Source organism: Ranitomeya imitator, chromosome 6 (genome assembly GCF_032444005.1).
Source record: "Ranitomeya imitator isolate aRanImi1 chromosome 6, aRanImi1.pri, whole genome shotgun sequence".
In the NCBI taxonomy this organism is placed as follows: domain Eukaryota; kingdom Metazoa; phylum Chordata; class Amphibia; order Anura; family Dendrobatidae; genus Ranitomeya; species Ranitomeya imitator.
Genome location: NC_091287.1, coordinates 5,402,560 through 5,429,768, shown reverse-complemented (window position 1 = coordinate 5,429,768; position 27,209 = coordinate 5,402,560). Strand labels below are relative to the sequence as shown.

The 27,209-nt window shown below is 49.4% G+C and overlaps 1 protein-coding gene across 1 annotated transcript in view; it reads right to left on the bottom strand.

Moving 5' to 3' along the window:
• Positions 1 to 27,209, bottom strand: part of OBSCN (obscurin, cytoskeletal calmodulin and titin-interacting RhoGEF) — a 655,700-nt gene that overhangs the window by 568,445 nt on the left and 60,046 nt on the right. The window contains exons 3-6 of the mRNA XM_069730488.1: positions 18,238 to 18,507; positions 17,215 to 17,475; positions 16,826 to 17,131; positions 16,474 to 16,740 (exon numbers count right to left, since the gene is read on the bottom strand). Coding sequence (XP_069586589.1) covers positions 16,474 to 16,740; positions 16,826 to 17,131; positions 17,215 to 17,475; positions 18,238 to 18,507 — 1,104 coding nt within the window. The remainder of the gene's footprint in view (positions 1 to 16,473; positions 16,741 to 16,825; positions 17,132 to 17,214; positions 17,476 to 18,237; positions 18,508 to 27,209) is intronic.

Sequence of the window (27,209 nt, the reverse complement as noted above, 5' to 3'; positions counted from 1 at the left end):
TGTATATGTATAGTGTGCCAGGTGTGCATCCTCCAGGTCTACGCACTGTATATGTATAGTGTGCCAAGTGTGCATCCTCTGGGGTCTGTGCTCTGAATATGTATAGTGTGCCAGGTGTGCGTCCTCTGGGGTCTGCACTCTGTATATGTATAGTGTGCCAGGTGTGCATCCTCTGGGGTCTGTGCTCTGTATATGTATAGTGTGCCAGGTGTGCATCCTCTGGGGTCTGTGCTCTGTATATGTATAGTGTGCCAGGTGTGCGTCCTCTGGGGTCTGCGCTCTGTATATGTATAGTGTGCCAGGTGTGCATCCTCTGGGGTCTGCGCTCTGAATATGTATAGTGTGCCAGGTGTGTGTCCTCTGGGGTCTGCACTCTGTATATGTATAGTGTGCCAGGTGTGCATCCTCTGGGGTCTGCGCTCTGTATATGTATAGTGTGCCAGGTGTGTGTCCTCTGGGGTCTGCGCTCTGTATATGTATAGTGTGCCAGGTGTGCATCCTCCAGGTCTACGCACTGTATATGTATAGTGTGCCAGGTGTGCGTCCTCTGGGGTCTGCGCTCTGTATATTTATAGTGTGCCAGGTGTGCATCCTCTGGGGTCTGAGCTCTGTATATGTAAAGTGTGACAGGCGAGGTTCCTCTGGGGTCTGCGCTCTGTATATGTATAGTGTGCCAGGTGTGCGTCCTCTGGGGTCTGCGCTCTGTATATGTATAGTGTGGCAGGTGTGCATCCTCTGGGGTCTGTGCTCTGTATATGTATAGTGTGCCAGGTGTGCGTCCTCTGGGGTCTGCGCTCTGTATATGTATAGTGTGCCAGGTGTGCGTCCTCTGGGGTCTGCGCTCTGTATATGTATAGTGTGCCAGGTGTGCGTCCTCTGGGGTCTGCGCTCTGTATATGTATAGTGTGCCAGGTGTGCGTCCTCTGGGGTCTGCTCTCTGTATATGTATAGTGTGCCAGGTGTGCGTCCACTGGGGTCTGCGCTCTGTATACGTATAGTGTGCCAGGTGTGCATCCTCTGGGGTCTGAGCTCTGTATATGTATAGTGTGCCAGGTGTGCATCCTCTGGGGTCTGCGCTCTGTATATGTATAGTGTGCCAGGTGTGCATCCTCTGGGGTCTGCGCTCTGTATATGTATAGTGTGCCAGGTGTGCGTCCTCTGGGGTCTACGCTCTTTATATGTATAGTGTGCCAGGTGTGCGTCCTCCAGGTCTATGCTCTGTATATGTATAGTGTGCCAGGTGTGCATCCTCTGGGGTCTGCGCTCTGTATATCTATAGTGTGCCAGGTGTGCATCCTCTGGGGTCTGTGCTCTGTATATGTATAGTGTGCCAGGTGTGCATCCTCTGGGGTCTGCGCTCTGTATATGTATAGTGTGTCAGGTGTGCGTCCTCTGGGGTCTACGCTCTTTACATGTATAGTGTGCCAGGTGTGCATCCTCTGGGGTCTGCGCTCTGTATATGTATAGTGTGCCAGGGGTGCGTCCTCTGGGGTCTGCGCTCTTTATATGTATAGTGTGCCAGGTGTGCGTCCTCTGGGGTCTGCGCTCTGTATATGTATAGTGTGCCAGGTGTGCGTCCTCTGGGGTCTACGCTCTGTATATGTATAGTGTGCCAGGTGTGCATCCTCTGGGGTCTGCGCTCTGTATATGTATAGTGTGCCAGGTGTGCGTCCTCTGGGGTCTGCGCTCTTTATATGTATAGTGTGCCAGGTGTGCATCCTCAAGGTCTATGCTCTGTATATGTATAGTGTGCCAGGTGTGCATCCTCTGGGGTCTACGCTCTTTATATGTATAGTGTGCCAGGTGTGCGTCCTCTGGGGTCTGAGCTCTGTATATGTATAGTGTGCCAGGTGTGCATCCTCCGGATCTGCACTCTGTATATGTATAGTGTGCCAGGTGTGTGTCCTCTGGGGTCTGCGCTCTGTATATGTATAGTGTGCCAGGTGTGCGTCCTCTGGGGTCTGCGCTCTGTATATGTATAGTGTGCCAGGTGTGCATCCTCCAGGTCTACGCACTGTATATGTAAAGTGTGCCAGGTGTGCGTCCTCTGGGGTCTGCGCTCTGTATATGTATAGTGTGCCAGGTGTGCATCCTCTGGGGTCTGAGCTCTGTATATGTATAGTGTGCCAGGTGTGCATCTTCTGGGGTCTGCGCTCTGTATATATATAGTGTGCCAGGTGTGCGTCCTCCGGATCTACGCTCTGTATATGTATAGTGTGCCAGGTGTGCATCCTCCGGATCTGCGCTCTGTATATGTATAGTGTGCCAGGTGTGCGTCCTCCGGGTCTGTGCTCTGTATATGTATAGTGTGCCAGGTGTGCATCCTCCGGATCTGCGCTCTGTATATGTATAGTGTGCCAGGTGTGCATCCTCCGGATCTGCGCTCTGTATATGTATAGTGTGCCAGGTGTGCATCCTCCGGATCTGCGCTCTGTATATGTATAGTGTGCCAGGTGTGCATCCTCCGGATCTGCGCTCTGTATATGTATAGTGTGCCAGGTGTGCATCCTCCGGATCTGCGCTCTGTATATGTAAAGTGTGCCAGGTGTGCATCCTCCGGATCTGCGCTCTGTATATGTATAGTGTGCCAGGTGTGCATCCTCTGGGATCTGCGCTCTGTATATGTATAGCGTGCCAGGTGTGCATCCTCCGGATCTGCGCTCTGTATATGTATAGTGTGCCAGGTGTGCATCCTCTGGGGTCTGCGCTCTGTATATGTATAGTGTGCCAGGTGTGCATCCTCTGGGATCTGCGCTCTGTATATGTATAGTGTGCCAGGTGTGCATCCTCCGGATCTGCGCTCTGTATATGTATAGTGTGCCAGGGGTGCGTCCTCTGGGGTCTGTGGTCTGTATATGTATAGTGTGCCAGGTGTGCATCCTCTGGGGTCTGCGCTCTGTATATGTATAGTGTGCCAGGTGTGCGTCCTCTGAGGTCTGCGCTCTGTATATGTATAGTGTGCCAGGTGTGCATCCTCCGGATCTGCGCTCTGTATATGTATAGTGTGCCAGGTGTGCGTCCTCCGGGTCTGTGCTCTGTATATTTATAGTGTGCCAGGTGTGCATCCTCTGGGGTCTGTGCTCTGTATATGTATAGTGTGCCAGGGGTGCGTCCTCTGGGGTCTGTGCTCTGTATATGTATAGTGTGCCAGGTGTGAGTCCTCCGGATCTGCGCTCTGTATATGTATTGTGTGCCAGGTGTGCGTCCTCCGGATCTGCGCTCTGTATATGTATAGTGTGCCAGGTGTGTGTCCTCTGGGGTCTGAGCTCTGTATATGTATAGTGTGCCAGATGTGCATCCTCTGGGGTCTGTGCTCTGTATATGTATAGTGTGCCAGGTGTGCATCCTCTGGGGTCTGAGCTCTGTATATGTATAGTGTGCCAGGTGTGAGTCCTCCGGATCTGTGCTCTGTATATGTATAGTGTGCCAGGTGTGCGTCCTCCGGATCTGCGCTCTGTATATGTATAGTGTGCCAGATGTGCATCCTCTGGGGTCTGTGCTCTGTATATGTATAGTGTGCCAGGTGTGCGTCCTCTGGGTCCGCGCTCTGTATATGTATAGTGTGCCAGGTGTGCGTCCTCCGGGTCTGTGCTCTGTATATGTATAGTGTGCCAGGTGTGCGTCCTCTGGGGTCTGCGCTCTGTATATGTATAGTGTGCCAGGTGTGCGTCCTCTGGGGTCTGAGCTCTGTATATGTATAGTGTGCCAGGTGTGCATCCTCTGGGGTCTGCGCTCTGTATATGTATAGTGTGCCAGGTGTGCGTCCTCTGGGGTCTGAGCTCTGTATATGTATAGTGTGCCAGGTGTGCATCCTCTGGGGTCTGCGCTCTGTATATGTATAGTGTGCCAGGTGTGCGTCCTCTGGGGTCTGCGCTCTGTATATGTATAGTGTGCCAGGTGTGCGTCCTCTGGGGTCTGCGCTCTGTATATGTATAGTGTGCCAGGTGTGCATCCTCTGGGGTCTGCGCTCTGTATATGTATAGTGTGCCAGGTGTGCGTCCTCTGGGGTCTGCGCTCTGTATATGTATAGTGTGCCAGGTGTGCATCCTCTGGGGTCTGCGCTCTGTATATGTATAGTGTGCCAGGTGTGCATCCTCTGGGGTCTGTGCTCTGTATATGTATAGTGTGCCAGGTGTGCATCCTCTGGGGTCTGCGCTCTGTATATGTATAGTGTGCCAGGTGTGCGTCCTCTGGGGTCTGCGCTCTGTATATGTATAGTGTGCCAGGTGTGCGTCCTCTGGGGTCTGTGCTCTGTATATGTATAGTGTGCCAGGTGTGCATCCTCTGGGGTCTGCGCTCTGTATATGTATAGTGTGCCAGGTGTGCGTCCTCTGGGGTCTGCGCTCTGTATATGTATAGTGTGCCAGGTGTGCATCCTCCGGATCTGCGCTCTGTATATGTATAGTGTGCCAGGTGTGCGTCCTCCGGGTCTGTGCTCTGTATATGTATAGTGTGCCAGATGTGCGTCCTCTGGGGTCTGAGCTCTGTATATGTATAGTGTGCCAGATGTGCATCCTCTGGGGTCTGTGCTCTGTATATGTATAGTGTGCCAGGTGTGCGTCCTCTGGGGTCTGCGCTCTGTATATGTATAGTGTGCCAGGTGTGCATCCTCCGGATCTGCGCTCTGTATATGTATAGTGTGCTGTTATGACCCCAATGGCGAGGGTCTCAGAGGAACGTGGAAGTCTGCAAGATACAAAAATCCAGCTCATAGGGCAGTGGTAACTGTGTTGACCATATATCTACTCCTAACGCCAACACTAGAAGTAGCCGGGGGTCATACCTACGTTGATCCTAGATGACTCGCGCCAGCCGGAGAATCTAAATACCCCTAGTAGAGGAAAACAAAGACCTCTCTTGCCTCCAGAGAAAGGGACCCCAAAGCAGGATAGAAGCCCCCCACAAATAATAACGGTGAGGTAAGAGGAAATGACAAACACAGAAATGAACCAGGTTTAGCACAGAGAGGCCCGCTAACTAATAGCAGAATATAGAAAGGTAACTTATATGGTCAACAAAAAACCCTATCAAAAATCCACACTGGAAATTCAAGAACCCCCGAACCGTCTAACGGTCCGGGGGGAGAACACCAGCGCCCTAGAGCTTCCAGCAAAAGTCAGGATACAGATTAGGAACAAGCTGGACAAAAATACAAAACCAAAAACAAATAGCAAAAAGCAAAGTAAATGACTTAGCTGAATAACCGGACCAGGATCAGTAGACAAGAGCACAGCAGATTAGCTCTGATAACTACGTTGCCAGGCATAGAACTGAGTGTCCAGGGAGCTTATAAAGCAACGCCCCTAACTAACGACCCAGGTGCGGATAAAAGGAAAGACAGAAAAACCAGAGTCAAAAAACTAGTAACCACTAGAGGGAGCCAAAAAGCAAATTCACAACAGTACCCCCCCCTTAGTGAGGGGTCACCGAACCCTCACCACGACCACCAGGGCGATCAGGATGAGCGGCATGAAAGGCACGAACTAAATCGGCCGCATGAACATCAGAGGCGACCACCCAGGAATTATCCTCCTGACCATAGCCCTTCCACTTGACCAGGTACTGAAGTCTTCGCCTGGAGAGGCGAGAATCCAAGATCTTCTCCACCACGTACTCCAACTCGCCCTCAACCAACACCGGAGCAGGAGGCTCAGCAGAAGGAACTACAGGCACAACGTACCGCCGCAACAAGGACCTATGAAATACATTGTGAATAGCAAACGACACAGGAAGATCCAGACGAAAAGATACAGGATTAAGGATTTCCAATATCTTGTAAGGACCAATAAAACGAGGTTTAAATTTGGGAGAGGAGACCTTCATAGGAACAAAGCGGGAAGAAAGCCATACCAAATCCCCAACGCGTAGTCGGGGACCCACACCGCGGCGGCGGTTGGCAAAGCGCTGAGCCCTCTCCTGTGACAACTTCAAGTTGTCCACCACATGATTCCAGATCCGCTGCAACCTATCCACCACAGAATCCACCCCAGGACAGTCAGAAGACTCCACATGACCTGAAGAAAAGCGAGGATGGAAACCAGTGTTGCAAAAAAAAGGCGAAACCAAGGTGGCGGAACTAGCCCGATTATTAAGGGCAAACTCAGCCAACGGCAAGAATGTCACCCAATCGTCCTGATCAGCAGAGACAAAACACCTCAAATAAGCCTCCAAAGTCTGATTGGTTCGCTCCGTCTGTCCATTAGTCTGAGGATGGAAAGCAGAGGAAAACGACAAATCAATGCCCATCCTACTACAAAAGGATCGCCAGAACCTGGAAACGAACTGGGATCCTCTATCTGACACAATATTCTCAGGGATGCCGTGCAAACGAACCACGTTCTGGAAAAACACAGGAACCAGATCGGAAGAGGAAGGCAGCTTAGGCAAAGGAACCAAATGGACCATCTTGGAGAAGCGATCACATATCACCCAGATAACAGACATGCCCTGAGATAGCGGAAGATCAGAAATGAAATCCATGGAGATATGTGTCCAAGGTCTCTTCGGGACAGGCAAGGGCAAGAGCAACCCGCTGGCACGAGAACAGCAAGGCTTAGCTCTAGCACAAGTCCCACAGGACTGCACAAATGACCGCACATCCCTTGACAAAGAAGGCCACCAAAAGGACCTGGCCACCAGATCTCTGGTGCCAAAAATTCCCGGGTGACCTGCCAACACCGAGGAATGAACCTCGGAAATGACTCTGCTGGTCCACTTATCCGGAACAAACAGTCTGTCAGGTGGACAAGACTCAGGCCTATCAGCTTGAAATCTCTGCAACACACGTCGCAGATCCGGAGAAATAGCTGATAAGATAACTCCATCCTTAAGAATACCAACAGGATCAGCGACTCCAGGAGCATCAGGCACAAAGCTCCTAGAAAGAGCATCGGCCTTCACATTCTTTGAACCTGGTAAATACGAGACAACAAAATCAAAGCGGGAGAAAAACAATGACCAGCGGGCCTGTCTCGGATTAAGGCGTTTAGCAGACTCGAGATACATCAGATTTTTGTGATCAGTCAAGACCACCACACGATGCTTAGCACCCTCGAGCCAATGACGCCACTCCTCAAATGCCCACTTCATGGCCAACAACTCCCGATTGCCCACATCATAATTTCTCTCGGCAGGCGAAAACTTCCTAGAGAAAAAGGCACAAGGTTTCATAACAGAGCAACCAGGGCCTCTCTGCGACAAAACGGCCCCTGCTCCAATCTCCGAAGCATCCACCTCAACCTGAAAGGGAAGTGAGACATCGGGCTGGCACAAAACAGGCGCCGAAGTAAACCGGCGTTTCAACTCCTGGAAAGCCTCCACGGCAGCAGGAGCCCAGTTAGCTACATCGGAGCCCTTCTTGGTCATATCCGTCAAAGGTTTCACAACGCTAGAAAAATTAGCGATAAAACGACGGTAGAAGTTAGCGAAACCCAAGAACTTCTGAAGACTCTTAACTGACGAGGGCTGAGTCCAATCAAGAATAGCTCGGACCTTGACCGGGTCCATCTCCACAGCAGAAGGGGAAAAAATAAACCCCAAAAAGGGAACCTTCTGTACACCAAAGAGACACTTTGAGCCTTTGACAAACAAAGAATTTTCACGCAAAATTTTAAAGACCAACCTGACCTGCTCCACATGCGAGTCCCAATCATCAGAAAAAACCAAAATATCATCCAGATAAACGATCAAAAATTTATCCAGATACTTCCGGAAAATGTCATGCATAAAGGACTGAAAAACTGAAGGCGCATTGGAGAGCCCAAAAGGCATCACCAAGTACTCAAAATGACCTTCGGGCGTATTGAATGCGGTTTTCCATTCATCACCTTGCTTAATGCGCACAAGGTTGTACGCACCACGAAGGTCTATCTTGGTGAACCACTTGGCACCTTTAATTCGGGCAAACAAGTCAGACAACAGCGGCAGAGGATACTGAAATTTGACAGTGATCTTATTTAAAAGCCGATAATCAATACAAGGCCTCAAAGATCCGTCCTTTTTAGCCACAAAAAAGAATCCTGCACCAAGAGGGGAAGAAGACGGACGAATATGTCCTTTCTCCAAAGACTCCTTGATATACGAACGCATAGCGGTATGTTCAGGTACCGACAGATTAAAGAGTCTTCCCTTAGGAAATTTACTGCCTGGAATCAAATCTATAGCACAGTCACAGTCCCTATGAGGAGGCAATGCACTGGGCCTGGCAAACTGTTATGACCCCAATGGCGAGGGTCTCAGAGGAACGTGGAAGTCTGCAAGATACAAAAATCCAGCTCATAGGGCAGTGGTAACTGTGTTGACCATATATCTACTCCTAACGCCAACACTAGAAGTAGCCGGGGGTCATACCTACGTTGATCCTAGATGACTCGCGCCAGCCGGAGAATCTAAATACCCCTAGTAGAGGAAAACAAAGACCTCTCTTGCCTCCAGAGAAAGGGACCCCAAAGCAGGATAGAAGCCCCCCACAAATAATAACGGTGAGGTAAGAGGAAATGACAAACACAGAAATGAACCAGGTTTAGCACAGAGAGGCCCGCTAACTAATAGCAGAATATAGAAAGGTAACTTATATGGTCAACAAAAAACCCTATCAAAAATCCACACTGGAAATTCAAGAACCCCCGAACCGTCTAACGGTCCGGGGGGAGAACACCAGCGCCCTAGAGCTTCCAGCAAAAGTCAGGATACAGATTAGGAACAAGCTGGACAAAAATACAAAACCAAAAACAAATAGCAAAAAGCAAAGTAAATGACTTAGCTGAATAACCGGACCAGGATCAGTAGACAAGAGCACAGCAGATTAGCTCTGATAACTACGTTGCCAGGCATAGAACTGAGTGTCCAGGGAGCTTATAAAGCAACGCCCCTAACTAACGACCCAGGTGCGGATAAAAGGAAAGACAGAAAAACCAGAGTCAAAAAACTAGTAACCACTAGAGGGAGCCAAAAAGCAAATTCACAACAGTGTGCCAGGTGTGCGTCCTCCGGGTCTGTGCTCTGTATATGTATAGTGTGCCAGGTGTGCATCCTCTGGGGTCTGCGCTCTGTATATGTATAGTGTGCCAGGTGTGCATCCTCTGGGGTCTGTGCTCTGTATATATATAGTGTGCCAGATGTGCATCCTCTGGGGTCTGTGCTCTGTATATGTATAGTGTGCCAGGTGTACGTCCTCTGGGTCCGCGCTCTGTATATGTATAGTGTGCCAGGTGTGCATCCTCTGGGGTCTGAGCTCTGTATATGTATAGTGTGCCAGGTGTGCATCTTCTGGGGTCTGCGCTCTGTATATGTATAGTGTGCCAGGTGTGCATCCTCCGGATCTGCGCTCTGTATATGTATTGTGTGCCAGGTGTGCGTCCTCCGGGTCTGTGCTCTGTATATTTATAGTGTGCCAGGTGTGCATCCTCTGGGGTCTGCGCTCTGTATATGTATAGTGTGCCAGGTGGGCATCCTCCGGATCTGCGCTCTGTATATGTATAGTGTGCCAAGTGTGCGTCCTCTGGGGTCTGCGCTCTGTATATGTATAGTGTGCCAGGTGTGTGTCTTCTGGGTCCGCGCTCTGTATATGTATAGTGTGCCAGGTGTGCGTCCTCTGAGGTCTGCGCTCTGTATATGTATAGTGTGCCAGGTGTCCGTCCTCTGAGGTCTGCGCTCTGTATATGTATAGTGTGCCAAGTGTGCGTCCTCTGGGGTCTGCGCTCTGTATATGTATAGTGTGCCAGGTGTGCATCCTCCGGATCTGCGCTCTGTATATGTATAGTGTGCCAGGTGTGCATCCTCTGGGGTCTGCGCTCTGTATATGTATAGTGTGCCAGGTGTGCATCCTCCGGATCTGCGCTCTGTATATGTATAGTGTGCCAAGTGTGCGTCCTCTGGGGTCTGCGCTCTGTATATGTATAGTGTGCCAGGTGTGTGTCTTCTGGGTCCGCGCTCTGTATATGTATAGTGTGCCAGGTGTGCGTCCTCTGAGGTCTGCGCTCTGTATATGTATAGTGTGCCAGGTGTGCATCCTCTGGGGTCTGCGCTCTGTATATGAATAGTGTGCCAGGTGTGCATCCTCTGGGGTCTCCGCTCTGTTTATATATAGTGTGCCAGATGTGCATCCTCTGGGGTCTGCGCTCTGTATATGTATAGTGTGCCAGGTGTGCGTCCTCTGGGGTCTGAGCTCTGTATATGTATAGTGTGCCAGGTGTGCATCCTCTGGGGTCTGCGCTCTGTATATGTATAGTGTGCCAGGTTTGCATTCTCTGGGGTCTGAGCTCTGTATATGTATAGTGTGCCAGGTGTGCATCTTCCAGGTCTACGCTCTGTATATGTATAGTGTGCCAGGTGTGCGTCCTCTGGGGTCTGAGCTCTATATATGTATAGTGTGCCAGGTGTGCGTCCTCCGGGTCTGCGCTCTGTATATGTATAGTGTGCCAGGTGTGCATCTTCCAGGTCTACGCTCTGTATATGTATAGTGTGCCAGGTGTGCGTCCTCCGGGTCTGTGCTCTGTATATGTATAGTGTGCCAGGTGTGCGTCCTCTGGGGTCTGCGCTCTGTATATGTATAGTGTGCCAGGTGTGCATCCTCTGGAGTCTGTGCTCTGTATATGTATAGTGTGCCAGGTGTGCGTCCTCTGGGGTCTGCGCTCTGTATATGTATAGTGTGCCAGGTGTGCGTCCTCTGGGGTCTGTGCTCTGTATATGTATAGTGTGCCAGGTGTGCGTCGTCTGGGGTCAGTGCTCTGTATATGTATAGTGTGCCAGGTCTGCGTCCTCTGGGGTCTGCGCTCTGTATATGTATAGTGTGCCAGGTGTGCGTCCTCTGGGGTCTGTGCTCTGTATATGTATAGTGTGCCAGGTGTGCGTCCTCTGGGGTCTGCGCTCTGTATATGTATAGTGTGCCAGGTGTGTGTCCTCCGGGTCTGCGCTCTGTATATTGTGGTGCAGTGAGCCATGTTGCAGCCAGGGGGCACTGTGTGCGCGCTTCAAGATGCGCTTGGAGGCATAATTATGGTGAATTAGGGACTGGCATTGTTGTAAATGGCTGGTATGTGTCGCAGAGGTGCTCTGTGCTGTAAGCCCAAAATGATATGGTTATACTGGGACTTAGGGTATGTGCACACGTCAGGATTTTTAGCGTTTTTTTTGCGGAATTTCGCCATAAAAACGCTATAAATTCGGTAAAAAAATCGCTAACATTATGCATCCTATCTTTTAGAATGCATTCCGCATTTTTTGTGCATATGTTAGCGTTTTTTTCCACAAAAAAAACGCATACCGCAAAAAATCCGGACATGCTCTATCTTTTTCCGGATTTTCTGCGGATTTCCTATCAAAAAGAACATTCCGGAAAAAAAAAAACCGCTAAAAATCCGCAAAAAATCCGCGCAAAAAACGCGCAAATTCCGCAAAAAAAAGCACGCGGATTTCTGGCAGAATTCTCAGGATTTTGCCAGGAAAAAATCCTGACGTGTGCACATACCCTTATAGTGGAGATATATACGGGGACATGTGGAGATATATACGGGGATCTGTGGAGATATATGGAGACATGTGGAGATATATGGAGACATGTGGAGATATACGGGGACATGTGGAGATATACGGGGACATGTGGAGATATACGGGGACATGTGGAGATATACGGGGACATGTGGAGATATATACGGGGACATGTGGAGATATACGGGGACATGTGGAGATATACGAGGACATGTGGAGATATACGGGGACATGTGGAGATATATACGGGGACATGTGGAGATATACGGGGACATGTGGAGATATACGGAGACATGTGGAGATAAACGGGGACATGTGGAGATATACGGGGACATGTGGAGATATACGGGGACATGTGGAGGTATACGGGGACATGTGGAGATATACGGGGACATGTGGAGGTATACGGGGACATGTGGAGGTATACGGGGACATGTGGAGATATACGGGGACATGTGGAGATATACGGGGACATGTGGAGGTATACGGGGACATGTGGAGATATATACGGGGACATGTGGAGATATACGGGGACATGTGGAGATATACGGGGACATGTGGAGATATACGGGGACATGTGGAGATATACGGGGACATGTGGAGATATACGGGGACATGTGGAGGTATACGGGGACATGTGGAGATATACGGGGACATGTGGAGATATACGGGGACATGTGGAGGTATACGGGGACATGTGGAGATATACGGGGACATAGTAACATAGTTAGTAAGGCCGAAAAAAGACATTTGTCCATCCAGTTCAGCCTATATTCCATCATAATAAATCCCCAGATCTACGTCCTTCTACAGAACCTAATAATTATATGATACAATATTGTTCTGCTCCAGGAAGACATCCAGGCCTCTCTTGAACCCCTCGACTGAGTTCGCCATCACCACCTCCTCAGGCAAGCAATTCCAGATTCTCACTGCCCTAACAGTAAAGAATCCTCTTCTATGTTGGTGGAAAAACCTTCTCTCCTCCAGACGCAAAGAATGCCCCCTTGTGCCCGTCACCTTCCTTGGTATAAACAAATCCTCAACGAGATATTTGTATTGTCCCCTTATATACTTATACATGGTTATTAGATCGCCCCTCAGTCGTCTTTTTTCTAGACTAAATAATCCTAATTTCGCTAATCTATCTGGGTATTGTAGTTCTCCCATCCCCTTTATTAATTTTGTTGCCCTCCTTTGTACTCTCTCTAGTTCCATTATATCCTTCCTGAGCACCGGTGCCCAAAACTGGACACAGTACTCCATGTGCGGTCTAACTAGGGATTTGTACAGAGGCAGTATAATGCTCTCATCATGTGTATCCAGACCTCTTTTAATGAACCCCATGATCCTGTTTGCCTTGGCAGCTGCTGCCTGGCACTGGCTGCTCCAGGTAAGTTTATCATTAACTAGGATCCCCAAGTCCTTCTCCCTGTCAGATTTACCCAGTGGTTTCCCGTTCAGTGTGTAATGGTGATATTGATTCCCTCTTCCCATGTGTATAACCTTACATTTATCATTGTTAAACCTCATCTGCCACCTTTCAGCCCAAGTTTCCAACTTATCCAGATCCATCTGTAGCAGAATACTATCTTCTCTTGTATTAACTGCTTTACATAGTTTTGTATCATCTGCAAATATCGATATTTTACTGTGTAAACCTTCTACCAGATCATTAATGAATATGTTGAAGAGAACAGGTCCCAATACTGACCCCTGCGGTACCCCACTGGTCACAGCGACCCAGTTAGAGACTATACCATTTATAACCACCCTCTGCTTTCTATCACTAAGCCAGTTACTAACCCATTTACACACATTTTCCCCCAGACCAAGCATTCTCATTTTGTGTACATGTGGAGATATACGGGGACATGTGGAGATATACGGGGACATGTGGAGATATACAGGGACATGTGGAGATATACGGGGACATGTGGAGATATACGGGGACATGAGGAGATATACGGGGACATGTGGAGATATACGGGGACATGTGGAGATATATACGGGGACATGTGGAGATATATACGGGGACATGTGGAGATATACGGGGACATGTGGAGATATACGGGGACATGTGGAGATATACGGGGACATGTGGAGATATACGGGGACATGTGGAGATATACGGGGACATGTGGAGATACACGGGGACATGTGGAGATATACGGGGACATGTGGAGATATACGGGATACAGGGACATGTGGAGATATACGGGGACATGTGGAGATATACAGGGACTGTAAGGACTTGGACTGTATATCTGTTTCTAGTTGCTGTTTGCCCTCAGTTCAGTTACTTTTGCCCTTACCTAAGATGGAGTCATTGGCCTCACGGGGGCCATCTTGTTTCCTGAAAGATTTTCCTTGTTCCTGTCTGTGGTGTATTTAAGGGAGCTCTGTATATTACTCATTGCTTTAGTATCTTGTTCCTGACTTGTGATCAAGCTGGAAGAACTGCTATCTTGCTGGTTTCTTCGTTACCTTGGGATACCCCGTCTGTCTCCAGTTCTACATCTCTTCATTGCAAAGACTTGCTTCCCTGGATCTGCTCTGCACTCGTCTCTGCCGCTGGGCTGCTCCCTGCTAGGAGGTCTGGTCTGGTCTCCAGGTCTCTGGATCTGACATACTTGGACTTCCACGGTCTGTACACGTGCTTACTGCTTATCCAGCTCTGTCTGCTACTAACCTGCTGTGTCATAGCTGTTTACCTGCATATCATCTATATATATAATTGCCTAAGGGTTTTTCCGTCTGTCTGTCTGTCTTGGAAATCCCGCGTCTCTGATTGGTTGAGGCCGCCTGGCCTCGACCAATGAGCAACGGGCACAGCGACGATGATGTCATAAAGGACGTAGAAATCCCACGTTTCTGATTCAGCGACGGGCACAGTATCGACGTAGATGTCATAATGGTTGCCATGGCGATGATGATGTCATAAAGATTGCTTCGACCAATCAGCGACGGGCACAGTCTGCCGCGAATTCTGGAATCATCATTGTCCATATACTACGGGGACATGCATATTCTAGAAAACCCGATGCGTTAGAATCGGGCCACAATCTAGTTATAAATATTCTTGAACTCTTAACCTATTGTCTCTCGGCCTCTTTTCTGACCCATGATACTGATCTCCACTGCACTTAGCACTAAGTTTATTACAGAGACATGTGGAGATATATACGGGGACATGTGGAGATATACGGGGACATGTGGAGATATATACGGGGACATGTGGAGATATATACGGGGACATGTGGAGATATATACGGGGACATGTGGCGATATACGGGGATCTGAGGAGATATACGGGGACATGTGGAGATATATACGGGGACATGTGGAGATATATACGGGGACATGTGGCGATATACAGGAGACATGTGGAGATATATACGGGGACATGTGGAGATATACGGGGATCTGAGGAGATATACGGGGACATGTGGAGATATATACGGGGACATGTGGAGATATATACGGGGATCTGTGGAGATATATACGGGGACATGTGGAGATATACGGGGACATGTGGAGATATACGGGGACATGTGGAGATATACGGGGATCTGAGGAGATATACGGGGACATGTGGAGATATATACGGGGACATGTGGAGATATATACGGGGATCTGTGGAGATATATACGGGGACATGTGGAGATATACGGGGACATGTGGAGATATACGGGGACATGTGGAGATATACGGGGACATGTGTAGATATACGGGGACATGTGGAGATATACGGGGATCTGTGGAGATATATACGGGGACATGTGGAGATATACGGGGACATGTGGAGATATACGGGGACATGTGTAGATATACGGGGACATGTGTAGATATACGGGGACATGTGGAGATATACGGGGACATGTGTAGATATACGGGGACATGTGGAGATATACGGGGACATGTGGAGATATACGGGGACATGTGTAGATATACGGGGACATGTGTAGATATACGGGGACATGTGTAGATATACGGGGACATGTGTAGATATACGGGGACATGTGTAGATATACGGGGACATGTGTAGATATACGGGGACATGTGTAGATATACGGGGACATGTGGAGATATACGGGGACATGTGGAGATATACGGGGACATGTGTAGATATACGGGGACATGTGTAGATATACGGGGACATGTGTAGATAGACGGGGACATGTGTAGATAGACGGGGACATGTGTAGATATACGGGGACATGTGTAGGTAGACGGGGACATGTGGAGATATACGGGGACATGTGTAGATATACGGGGACATGTGGAGATATACGGGGACATGTGGAGATATACGGGGACATGTGGAGATATACGGGGACATGTGTAGATATACGGGGACATGTGTAGATATACGGGGACATGTGTAGATAGACGGGGACATGTGTAGATAGACGGGGACATGTGTAGATATACGGGGACATGTGTAGGTAGACGGGGACATGTGGAGATATACGGGGACATGTGATGACTTGTGGAGATTCACAGCGATATTTGGTGATATAGATGGAGGTACAGTATGTGCAGATTTACAGTGATGGACAGAGAAATACGAAGACATGATGGAGAGAAGTGAAGAAATAAAAAACTAAAGACTCCAAAGACAAACACAACTGTCTGGTGCAGTAATTATAGATGTGTGTGCCCCCCGCCGTCTGTGTGTGCCCCCCGCCGTCTGTGTGTGCCCCCCACGGTCTGCGTGCCCATGGTCTGTGTGTGCCCCCCGCGGCCTGTGTGTGCCCATGGTCTGTGTGTGCCCCCAGCAGTCTGTGTCTGCCCCCCGCGATCTGTGTGTGCCCATGGTCTGTGTGTGACCTCCATGGTGTGTCCCCGCGGCCTGTGTGTGCCCATGGTCTGTGTGTGCCCCCAGCAGTCTGTGTGTGCCCCCCGCGATCTGTGTGTGCCCATGGTCTGTGTGTGACCTCCGTGGTGTGTCCCCGCGGCCTGTATGGTCAGGAGCTGAGTTACCTCTGACCCTGAGCTTAGCGCTGCTCTCGATCCCTTTACATGTGAAGGTGACATCCGATTGGTCCTGGTGTTGGGTGACTTTCTTGATGAGCAGCATGTGCGTGTTCTTCACCCTCGTCACCACATACTGGTCGTTACTCACAACCACCGTCCCGTTTATGGTCCAAGAGCCAGAAGACACCGTGGTGAGGTCAACGGAGAACGTTGCCTCTCCACCAACCACTGCTTCAACTGGCTTAAGAGGAGTCTTAATGGAGGGAACTGGTTCTAGAAAAGACAAGAACGCAACAGACTTAATTGTCTTGATTTCCCCTTGTACATCCAAGGCCCGGGCTGACATCTGAAGACCTACCAAGATACAATGTCCCCGGAAACTCCAGGTGGGGGCTCTGTCCATAGCTGTTCACGGCACTGACCCGGAAGTGGAAGCTCCCTTCATCAGGAACATGGCTGACAATGAACTCTGGGGTGGGCACATTGGGGGATTTGTGGCACCTCACCCAGTTCATGGCTCCAAGCTTTTTCCGTTCTACAATGTACCCATCGATGGGCACGGGCCTGTCCATTGGGGGAGGGGACCAGGCCAATTTGACAGACATTTCAGTCTTGTCCGTCACCACAGGGTTAATCGGAGCGTTAGAAGGAGGTTTTCTTAAAGCTGTAAAGGAAAAAAAGACATTTTGTCTGGTGTCTGACATCTGGCACTAGTCTTCTCCTGCTGGCTCTCTGGTGGATACTCACTGGTGACGGTGAACTGTGTGGACGTCTTACACTCGGCGGCTATGAACGCGATCTCGCCAGAATCACTGTTCTTACACTCGCGGATGATCATGGTGTGCTGCTTCTCCACGGAGGTGATGGAGATGCGCCCATCGGGGGCCACATCCTGCCCATTGATGGTCCACCTGACCTTCTCGACATCATTGTCCAGCTCTACACAGAAGATGGCCGTGTCACTGACCGGGACCGCCGTCCTGCGCGGAAGCTTCTTTATAATGTTACCTACAAGGCAGGAAGTAGTGGCTGTCATTACACCGTGAAAACGATCCGATCCTCCTGATCCACAGACAGGTGCTGTTCTCTAGTCACCTCCAGAGCTGCAGTCACTATTCTGCTGTTACATCATGTCTTATCCTCCAGTTACCTCCAGAACTGCACTTACTATTCTGCTGTCACATTGTGTCTCATCCTCCAGTCACCTCCAGAGCTGCAGTCACTATTCTGCTGTTACATTGTGTCTCATCCTCCAGTCACCTCCAGAGCTGCAGTCACTATTCTGCTGTTACATTGTGTCTCATCCTCCAGTCACCTCCAGAGCTGCAGTCACTATTCTGCTGTTACATCGTGTCTTATCCTCCAGTCACCTCCAGAGCTGCGGTCACTATTCTGCTGTTACATCATGTCTTATCATCCAGTCACCTCCAGAGCTGCAGTCACTATTCTGCTGTTACATTGTGTCTCATCATCCAGTCACCTCCAGAGCTGCAGTCACTATTCTGCTGTTACATTGTGTCTCATCCTCCAGTCACCTCCAGAGCTGCAGTCACTATTCTGCTGTTACATCGTGTCTTATCCTCCAGTCACCTCCAGAGCTGCAGTCACTGTTCTGTGGCTGTACCATGTCACATGTCGCACCTCTACGTCAGTGTGTGGAGTTCTCTCCATATTTCACCTTTACCTTTAGGCCTTTACCTTTACCCTTTACCTTAGGCCCCATGGACTTTGGCTCTCTATGGTGGCCACACTGCGCCCGTCTCTGGTTACCTTGCACAGACAGCTCCGCGATGGTGCGGCTGCCCTCCTTCATCTCACAGATGTAGACGGCGTCATCGTCGGCAGTCACGTTCCGGATGGTCAGTCTGCGGATGGCTCCTTCCTCCTCGATGTTGTACTTGCTGCTCTGCTGGATTTGGGTCTCTTCCTTGTACCAGGCAGATTCGGTGATGGTGTGTGGGACCTCGCACTGGAAGGTGGCCGTCTCCTTCTCCCTCACCTCCAGGTCTCGGAGTTTAGATCGGAAGGGAATCCTGGGCTCTTTAAGAGAATAAAGGAAAGGATTAGACACCGGAGGATCGAATAAGTCATGGATCCACAAAGACTGAAAGACAGGAATGTATGTGATCCTGTCTGGCAGCACAAGGAAAGACTCCACTGATGCAATGTAACCTGAGCTCATCCCACCCCTGAGGAGACAATGACCGGTGTCATGGATCCACAAAGACTGAAGGACAGGAATCTATGTGATCCTGAATGGCAGCATAAGGAAAGATTCCACTGATACAATGTAACCTGAGCTCATCCCACCCCTGAGGAGCCACTGATTGGTTTCATGGATCCACAGAGACTGAAGGACCGGAATCTATGTGATCCTGACCGGCAGCACAAGGAAAGATTCCACTGATACAATGTAACCTGAGCTCATCCCACCCCTGAGGAGCCACTGATTGGTTTCATGGATCCACAGAGACTGAAGGACCGGAATCTATGTGATCCTGACCGGCAGCACAAGGAAAGATTCCACTGATACAATGTAACCTGAGCTCATCCCACCCCTGAGGAGCCACTGACCGGTGTCATGGATCCACAAAGACTGAAGGATAGGTAACTAAATGATCCTGACTGGCAGTACAAGGAAAGACGCCACTGATACAATGTAACGTGAGCTCATCCCACCCCTGAGGAGCCACTGACTGGTTTCATGGATCCACAGAGACTATAGATCAGGAATCTACGTGATCCCAATGGGCAGCACAAGGAAAGTGTCATGATCCAGGCCGGGTTTTGTATCCTGTCTCTATTTCCCAGTCTGATCATGTCAAGGGTTAACTTTTCTCTGCCTCGTTCTGGCGTGAGATCTGCTTTCTCTCTCCACTGCATCCTGCAGGCAGTGTCAGTTATAGTTTCTGCCTATGGCGTGTGTAGCTGACTCTGCGTACCCTGATTCGTCCTGCTGCTTTTGCTGATTGTACCAGTGTCTGTTTATTCCCCTCTTCCCGTCCCAACTCTGTGTTCCCCTTTCGTGTTTGGACTCCCTGATATTTGACTTGGCTTAGACTCTGACCTTCTGTTTTGTCTCTTGTCTTTGGCTTATCTGCTCCTGACTAGTACTGACCTGTCTGGCTTGTTTCTGACTCAGTGTTTGCTTATTCCTTTGGTACTGCGCTACAGTCTAATGTCGACCCTGCTTGTTTGACTATTCTGCTGCCACCTGGTGGTGGCCTCGCTGCAGGTCTGCTCTTGCTGTTTGCAATCCTCTCTCCACTCTATTGCCATCTAGTGGAGCTGGCTTTTACCTGCATTGCAGCAGCGTGACATTATAACTGACAACAGATGTTTTTTTTTCTTTGCTTCTCTGTTTATGGATCCGCTCTATACCCTGGCGGATCAGATGTCTAGTCTGATGCAAATGATGCAGGATTTGTCTCGGGAACATAAGGCTCTGGCCATGTCCCATAACCAACTGCAGCGGGAGATGTCCGAGACGGTTAAATCTTTTCAGGGTTCTAGTTCCCAATCTACCTGTAAGCACTCTGACCCTGTAGATGTCTCGTTACACTCTCCTGAACCTACGGTCAGGCTCCCACATACCTTCCCCGGTGAGAAGGAAACATTCAGGAAGAGCTGTAAGCTGCTGATCTCTCTAAAGGCCCCGTCACACATAGCGAGATCGCTAGCGAGATCGCTGCTGAGTCACAAGTTTTGTGACGCAACAGCGATCTCAGTAGCGATCTCGCTATGTGTGACACGTACCAGCGATCAGGCCCCTGCTGTGAGATCGCTGGTCGTGTCGGAATGGCCTGGGCCATTTTTTGATCGTTGAGGTCCCGCTGACATCGCTGAATCGGCGTGTGTGACGCCGATTCAGCGATGTCTTCGCTGGTAACCAGGGTAAACATCGGGTAACTAAGCGCAGGGCCGCGCTTAGTAACCCGATGTTTACCCTGGTTACCATCCTAAAAGTAAAAAAACAAACGCTACATACTTACCTACCGCTGTCTGTCCTCGGCGCTCTGCTTCTCTGCTCTGGCTGTGAGCGCCGGGCAGCCGGAAAGCAGAGCGGTGACGTCACCGCTCTGCTTTCCGGCCGCTGTGCTCACAGCCAGAGCAGAGAAGCAGAGCACCGAGGACAGACAGCGGTAGGTAAGTATGTAGCGTTTTTTTTTTTTTACTTTAACGATGGTAACCAGGGTAAACATCGGGTAAGTAAGCGCAGGGCCGCGCTTAGTTACCCGATGTTTACCCTGGTTACTGGGGACCTCGGGATCGTTGGTCGCTGGAGAGCTGTCTGTTTGACAGCTCTCCAGCGACCAAACAGCGACGCTGCAGCGATCCGGATCGTTGTCGGTATCGCTGCAGCGTCGCTATGTGTGACGGGGCCTTTAGACCCCGATCCTCTGGTGATGAGTCAACGGGTTGGGATAATTATTTAATTACTGTGGGAGTGTCCCCAATTGTGGGCTTTCTCTTTACCTGCTACTGCGCCTGAACGTGTGTCGGTGGATAGGTTCTTTGAGGCCCTAGAACTGATTTTTGACGAACCGGAATGGATCAAGGTGGCAGAGGACACAATCATGGGTCTCATCCAGGGTAAGCTCGTCGCCGAATGGTATTGCTCCGAGTTCAGACGATGGTCCACTGAGGTGTCCTGGAACGAATCTGCGCTTAGGTGTCAGTTCAGGAGGGGACTGTCGAATCATCTGAAGGAAGCGCTGGCTCTCCATCCACCACCCAGCTTCTTGGAGTAGGCTATGACTCAGGCCATCCGTAGGTTGCAGGAAAGAGGGGTCATGCAGTGAGAGCCACCTTTGCTTCCTGCTAATCCTGATGTAATGCCACATTCTGAAGTGGAGGCCATTAACCTCAAGGAGAAGGAGAGGAGGCGACGACATGAAGGAAAATTGTGTTTTTACTGTGGAAATCCCGGACATTGTAAAAAGGACTGCCCTTCTTGTCCACTGATTAACAAGTTGTCGGGAAATGCCTAAGCCTGGGTGGCTGCCGAGGAGGTCACCCAGACTCTCAGCTACCTTTTTCCTCATTTCTGAAGATTATGTTGGAGGTGGAACTTGGTTGTGGGAATGACTACACGCCCATTTCAGTGTTTGCGGACTGTGATTCGTCCATGAACTTTATTGACTCTAACTTGGTGACCAAGTGTAAGTTAGGGACAGTTAGGCTTGAGACTCCAATTCATATTGTTGCTGTTGACAAAACTCAGCTGGTTAAGAATGTTGTTAAATTTGTCTCAAATGAGTTTCTCTTTAAGGTGGGTTCCTTGCATCAGGAACATATTGCATGTTATGTCCTGGACAATCTTCCAGCGGGACTGGTGTTGGGATTTCCTTGGTTAGTTACACAACCCTGTTATAGACTGGGAATCTTGGGATAATGTAAAATAGGGTCCTAATTGTTCTAAGGGTTGTATTTCTACTGTACTTGTGTCATCGGTTAATCTGGAGGGTATTCCGGAGTACCTGATGGATTTTAAGGATGTGTTTTCCAAAAAGGAGGCCGAGGTTTTTACTACCACACCGCCCTTTTGATTGTACTATTGATCTGGTTCCGGGTGCTAAATTGGCCAAGGCCCGTTTGTATACCCTCTCTGGCCCTGAGCGACCCGCTATGAAGGAGTATATCTCAGAAAGCCTACGCAAAGGTCACATTCGTCCCTCTGTTTCTCTTGCGGAGGCTGGATTCTTTTTTTGTTAAAAAAAAATGGTGGTTTGCGCCCATGCCTCAATTTTCGAGAATTAAACAAGATTACGGTGATAAATACCTACCCCCTCCCGCTCATCCCTGATCTGTTCAACCAACTATCTGGGGTCAAATGGTTTTCTAAATTGGACCTCAGGGGAGCGTATAACCTGATTCGCATTCGGGAGGGGGATGAGTGGAAAACGGCATTTCTCACCTCTGAGGGTTTGTTTGAGAATTTGGTCATGCCCTTTTTGGCTCACGAATGTGTGGCGCCACAGGGTCCTGGTCATTACAGTGGTATTGCTTTCCTCCCGGGGAGAGTGATGCTACGTTCGGAGGCAAGGAAGAATAACTGCATCCAGGTATCACAAACATGCAACACATTCACACTCCATGTCACCAGGGGGAGCTTTTGATCCTATTTACTAGGTGACTCTATCTATCTATCTATCTATTTGGTAGTCTGTAGGGAAAGTTGGTCAGTCCTTCAGGGAAGCTGTTCCTGGCAGGAGCGAATTCCTGTCAGAGGACGGAGGAGAGGGTCCAAGGAGCTGTGCATGCCCTAAGAGCTGCAGCTCTCAGAGACATTTTGAAGGCAGAATTGTATTGCAGCGAGCATGAAGGAAAGCAAAGCACAGGAGAGGATACCAGAAGGGGACCAGCCCCGAACAGGCTGCCTTCTTCTGAGGCGCAGAACACCAGTAGCCGGAACACCGAGGTAGTAAGGACCTCTACGCCTTACTTCACAGACCAACAGGACAGGTAATTGCATGTTACCGGTCCGCACCTACACCCAGGAGGCACGGTGGCACCCCTCAGAGGCCGGGGCATGCTAGAGTCCCTATAAACCGCCTCAAGACACCAGTCATACAGGTTTTGTCCTATCCGACTACGGGGGACAGAGAGAGAGACACCACATCTGTGAGGCCCTTATTTGAAGCTTAGGCATTAAGGGACTACACCACTACAGCGCAAGGGAAGGCTACTGATTTCCACCAGGACAAGGGAACTCTGGACTTGCCTCCAAACTGGCCGAACTCTACCTGCCATGTGATCTGGTGCCCTGGACTGTGGCTCCTGAAGACTTCAGTAAACAAGGTAAAGAGACTGCAAACTTGTGTCCTCGTTCTTCACTGCACCTCTCACCATTCTACCATCTACACACTGGGAAGCCCTGGGGATATACTTCAACTGTGGGAAGGTATACCATCTAGCTGCCATAACATCACCCCAGCGGACCCCTTAAAGCAGCGTCGTTCACCCTGACCGAATACCACAGGTGGCGTCACGAACATAAACTTTATCCCTTTAAAGACCTTTCCCTTTTATACTGACGTCCCAGGGCCACGGACCGGGTCACAGCCACCGTGACATCCCCCTGTGAATCGCAGGACCCGGTACCGAGTACCCCCTTGCCCTGACGGGGCGCTCCAAATGCACCAGCAGTTTTTCAGAATGTTATTAATCATGACATTGCTGACTTCATTAGGCACTTTATGGTGGTTTATTTAGATGATATTCTTGTATTTTCGTCTGACAAACAAGCTCACATGGGTCATCTACGTGCAGTTCTCCAGAAGTTACGGGAGCACTCTCTTTTTGCTAAACCTGAAAAGTGCTCATTTTTTGTCCAGGAGCTGTCCTTTCTGGGGTTCATGTTGTCTGCCAAGGGGTTTCGTATGGACCCTGGAAAGGTACAGGCCATTATTGATTGGGTAAAACCCAGAGACCTTAATGGTCTTCAGCGTTTTGGGGGGTTTGCCAATTAGTACTGTAAATTCATTAAGGGGTTTTCTCAGGTGGTCAAGCCCCTCACTGATCTCACTTGGAAAGGGGCAGATCTTAAAAACTGGTCTTCTTCAGCTGTAGCTGCTTTTTCATCCTTAAAAGAATGTTTTATGTCTGCTTCTGTATTGATCCAGCCCGATCCGTCTGAACCGTTCATTGTAGAGGTGGACAAGTCAGAAGTGGGGGTGGGGGCAGTATTGTCCCATGGACCCGCCACTTTGACTAATTTAAGACCTTGTGCTTTATTCTCTAAGAAATTTTCTCCTGCTGAGAGAAATTATGATGTCGGGAATCGGGAGTTATTGGCCATAAAACTGGCTTTTGAAGAATGGAGCACAAGAACCTGTCCTACATTGAGTGTGCCAAACATTTGACTAGGAGTGACAGGTGAGGTGGTCATCACTTTTTTTTCCCGCTTTCATTTTCTCATCACCCTTCGACCTGGTTCCAAGAATGTTAAAGTTGGTGCCTTATCTCGCAGCTTGGATCCGATATCACCTCCCGAACCTCCTTCCTCCATTCTTCAGCATGGGGTAGCCGTGGCAGGAGTGTCCTCAGAATTGGAGCAGGAGATTCGTGAGGCTCAGTCTCTCGCTCCTCCATCTGCCTGCCTGATAATAAGCTCTTCGCTCCTGTTTAGTACCGGTTGAGGGTGCTCCAGGAGTTCCACAATTCTGCTCTCAGTTGGCATCCTGGAATCTCGGCCACCTGGAGAGCTATTGCTAGGCTGTTTAGGTGGTCCTCTATGGCCTCTGATGTCGCCATGTTTGTGTCTGCTTGTGATACCTGTGCCCGTGCTAAAAACTCCCATAACCGGGCGGCCGGGTAATTGGTGCCATTGCCAATTCTGGATAGACCTTGGACTCATTTGTCCATGGATTTTATCACCAATCTCCCTCCTTCCAATGGCAAAACTGTCTGGGTAGTGGTTGACAGATTCAGTAAGCAGGTGCATTTCGTACCTTTGGCAGTTGTTTGTGGAGCGCGTTGTGCGGTTGAATGGCGTGCCTCTGAGTGTGGTTTCTAATAGGGGGGTATAATTTGTGTCCAGATTTTGGAGGGCTTTTTGTAAAAGGTTGGGTATTTGCCTGACCTTCTCCTCGGCCTATCATCCCGAGACCATGGGTCAAATGGAGAGGACCAATCAGTCACTTCAACAAATTTTGCGGTCTTGTTACGTCTCAGCAGGATGATTGGTGCTCGTCGTTGCCTGTGGCTGAGTTTGCGTTTAATAATCGGATTAATCAGTCCACTGGCACCTCTAGGTTCTTTTGGAACTATGGTTTTCACCCACATTTTGGTGCATTTTCCAGGCTGGATTCAGGATGTCCAGGGGCGGAATCGGCAGTTCAACAGTTGAGGGAGATTTGGAGGGAGGTCCAGTAGAACGTTGGGGAGGCTCAGGGCAAACAAACATTTTGCTGATAAGCGACGATCTATAGGACCTGTATTTCTGGTAAGGGATAAAGTGCGGATGTCTACCAAGAACACACGGATGAATGTTCCTTCTGATAAGTTGGGTCCCAAGTTTATTGGTCCTTATGAAATCACTGAGGTTGTCAATCCAGTTGCCTTTCGTTTACCTCCTTCGCTTCGGATTCCCAATGTGTTCCATACGTCCCTCCTGAAGTCATTTATACCTTCCGCTGCTGAGTCTCCATCCCTTCCGTCACCTGTCTCATTGGATGGTCAGACTGAGTATGAAGTGGAACAGACTGTGGATTCTCGCATGGTCTGCCATTCACTTCAGGCTGCCGTCACACTAGCAGTATTTGGTCAGTATTTTACATCAGTATTCCTGAGCCAAAACCAGGAGTGGAACAATTAGAGGGAAAGTATAATAGAAATATATGCACCACTTCTGCATTTATCACCCACTCCTGGTTTTGGCTGAGGAATACTGATGTAAAATACTGACCAAATACTGCTAGTCTGATGGCAGCCTTAGTATTTAGTTCATTGGAGGTGTTACGGCCCTGAGGATCGATCGTGTGTCCCGGCACGATCTGTCCATGCTGATCACCTGGTTCAGGCCTTTCATGTTTGTCATCCTGGGAGGCCTGGGGGTCCGGTGGCCCCCTTGAGAGGAGGGTACTGTCATGATCCAGGCCAGGTTTTGTATCCTGTCTCTATTTCCCGGTCTGATCATGTCAAGGGTTAACTTTTCTCTGCCTCGTTCTGGCGTTAGGTCTGCTATTTCTCTCCTCTGCATCCTGCAGGCAGTGTCAGTTATAGTTTCTGCCTATGGCGTGTAGCTGACTCTGCATACCATGATTCATCCTGCTGCTTTTGCTGATTATACCCGTGTCTGTTTATTCCCCTCTTCCCGTCCCAGCTCTGTGTTCTTCTTTCGTATTTGGACTCTCTGGTGTTTGACTTGGCTTAGACTATGACCTTCTGTTTTGTCTCTGGCTTATGTGCTCCTGACAAGTACTGACCTCTCTGGCTTGTTTCTGACTCAGTGTTTGCTTATTCCTTTGGTACTGCGCTACAGTCTAATGTCAACCCTGCTTGTTTGACTATTATGCTGCCACCCGGTGGTTGCCTCGCTGTAGGTCTGCTCTTGCTGTGTACAGTCCTCTCTCCACTCTATTGCCACCTAGTGGAGCTGGCTTTTACCTGCATTGCAGCAGCATGACAGAAAGACCCCAGTGGCACAAGGTAACCTGAGTTCATCCTTGCCCATGAGAAGCCACTGACCGATTTCGTGGATCCACAAAGACTGAAGAACAGGTAACTATGTAACCTGACGAGAGCGTCATATGTGTGTAGGGCTGTTACCAACATTTACTGTTCTGCCCTCTGCTGGAGAAATATGAGAACTGCAGGACCATGGTGATGGGGTTTTCATCTAATTATGCTGAAGAATGTGTAGTCTTGAGAAATTGAAGAAGCCTGGAGATGATAATTTCAGGATTATCCCAAATCCTGGGACTGTTACTTATGGATTTATCTGTCCTGATAATGAGCACTATGACCTGGACAGTCAGACCTGGTTGGGCCATAATGCAAAGTAGGGGCTTCATGCTTTGGTTGGGTGTGTCTGGTAGGGTAAATTAACACCAGGGAGGGGCTTTCAGATTACTGTAGTGGGACCCCCTCCTCTATGTCGACCTCTGATAATTAGCAGCATGGTAATGGCTATATTTCCAGTGCAGCCTCCAGGTTGTACAAGGTACCGTCATTGGCTGTGCTGTATAACAGACTTCCCCTGAGGTGCTCCGGCCCATACAATCTACTGCTCAGTGATG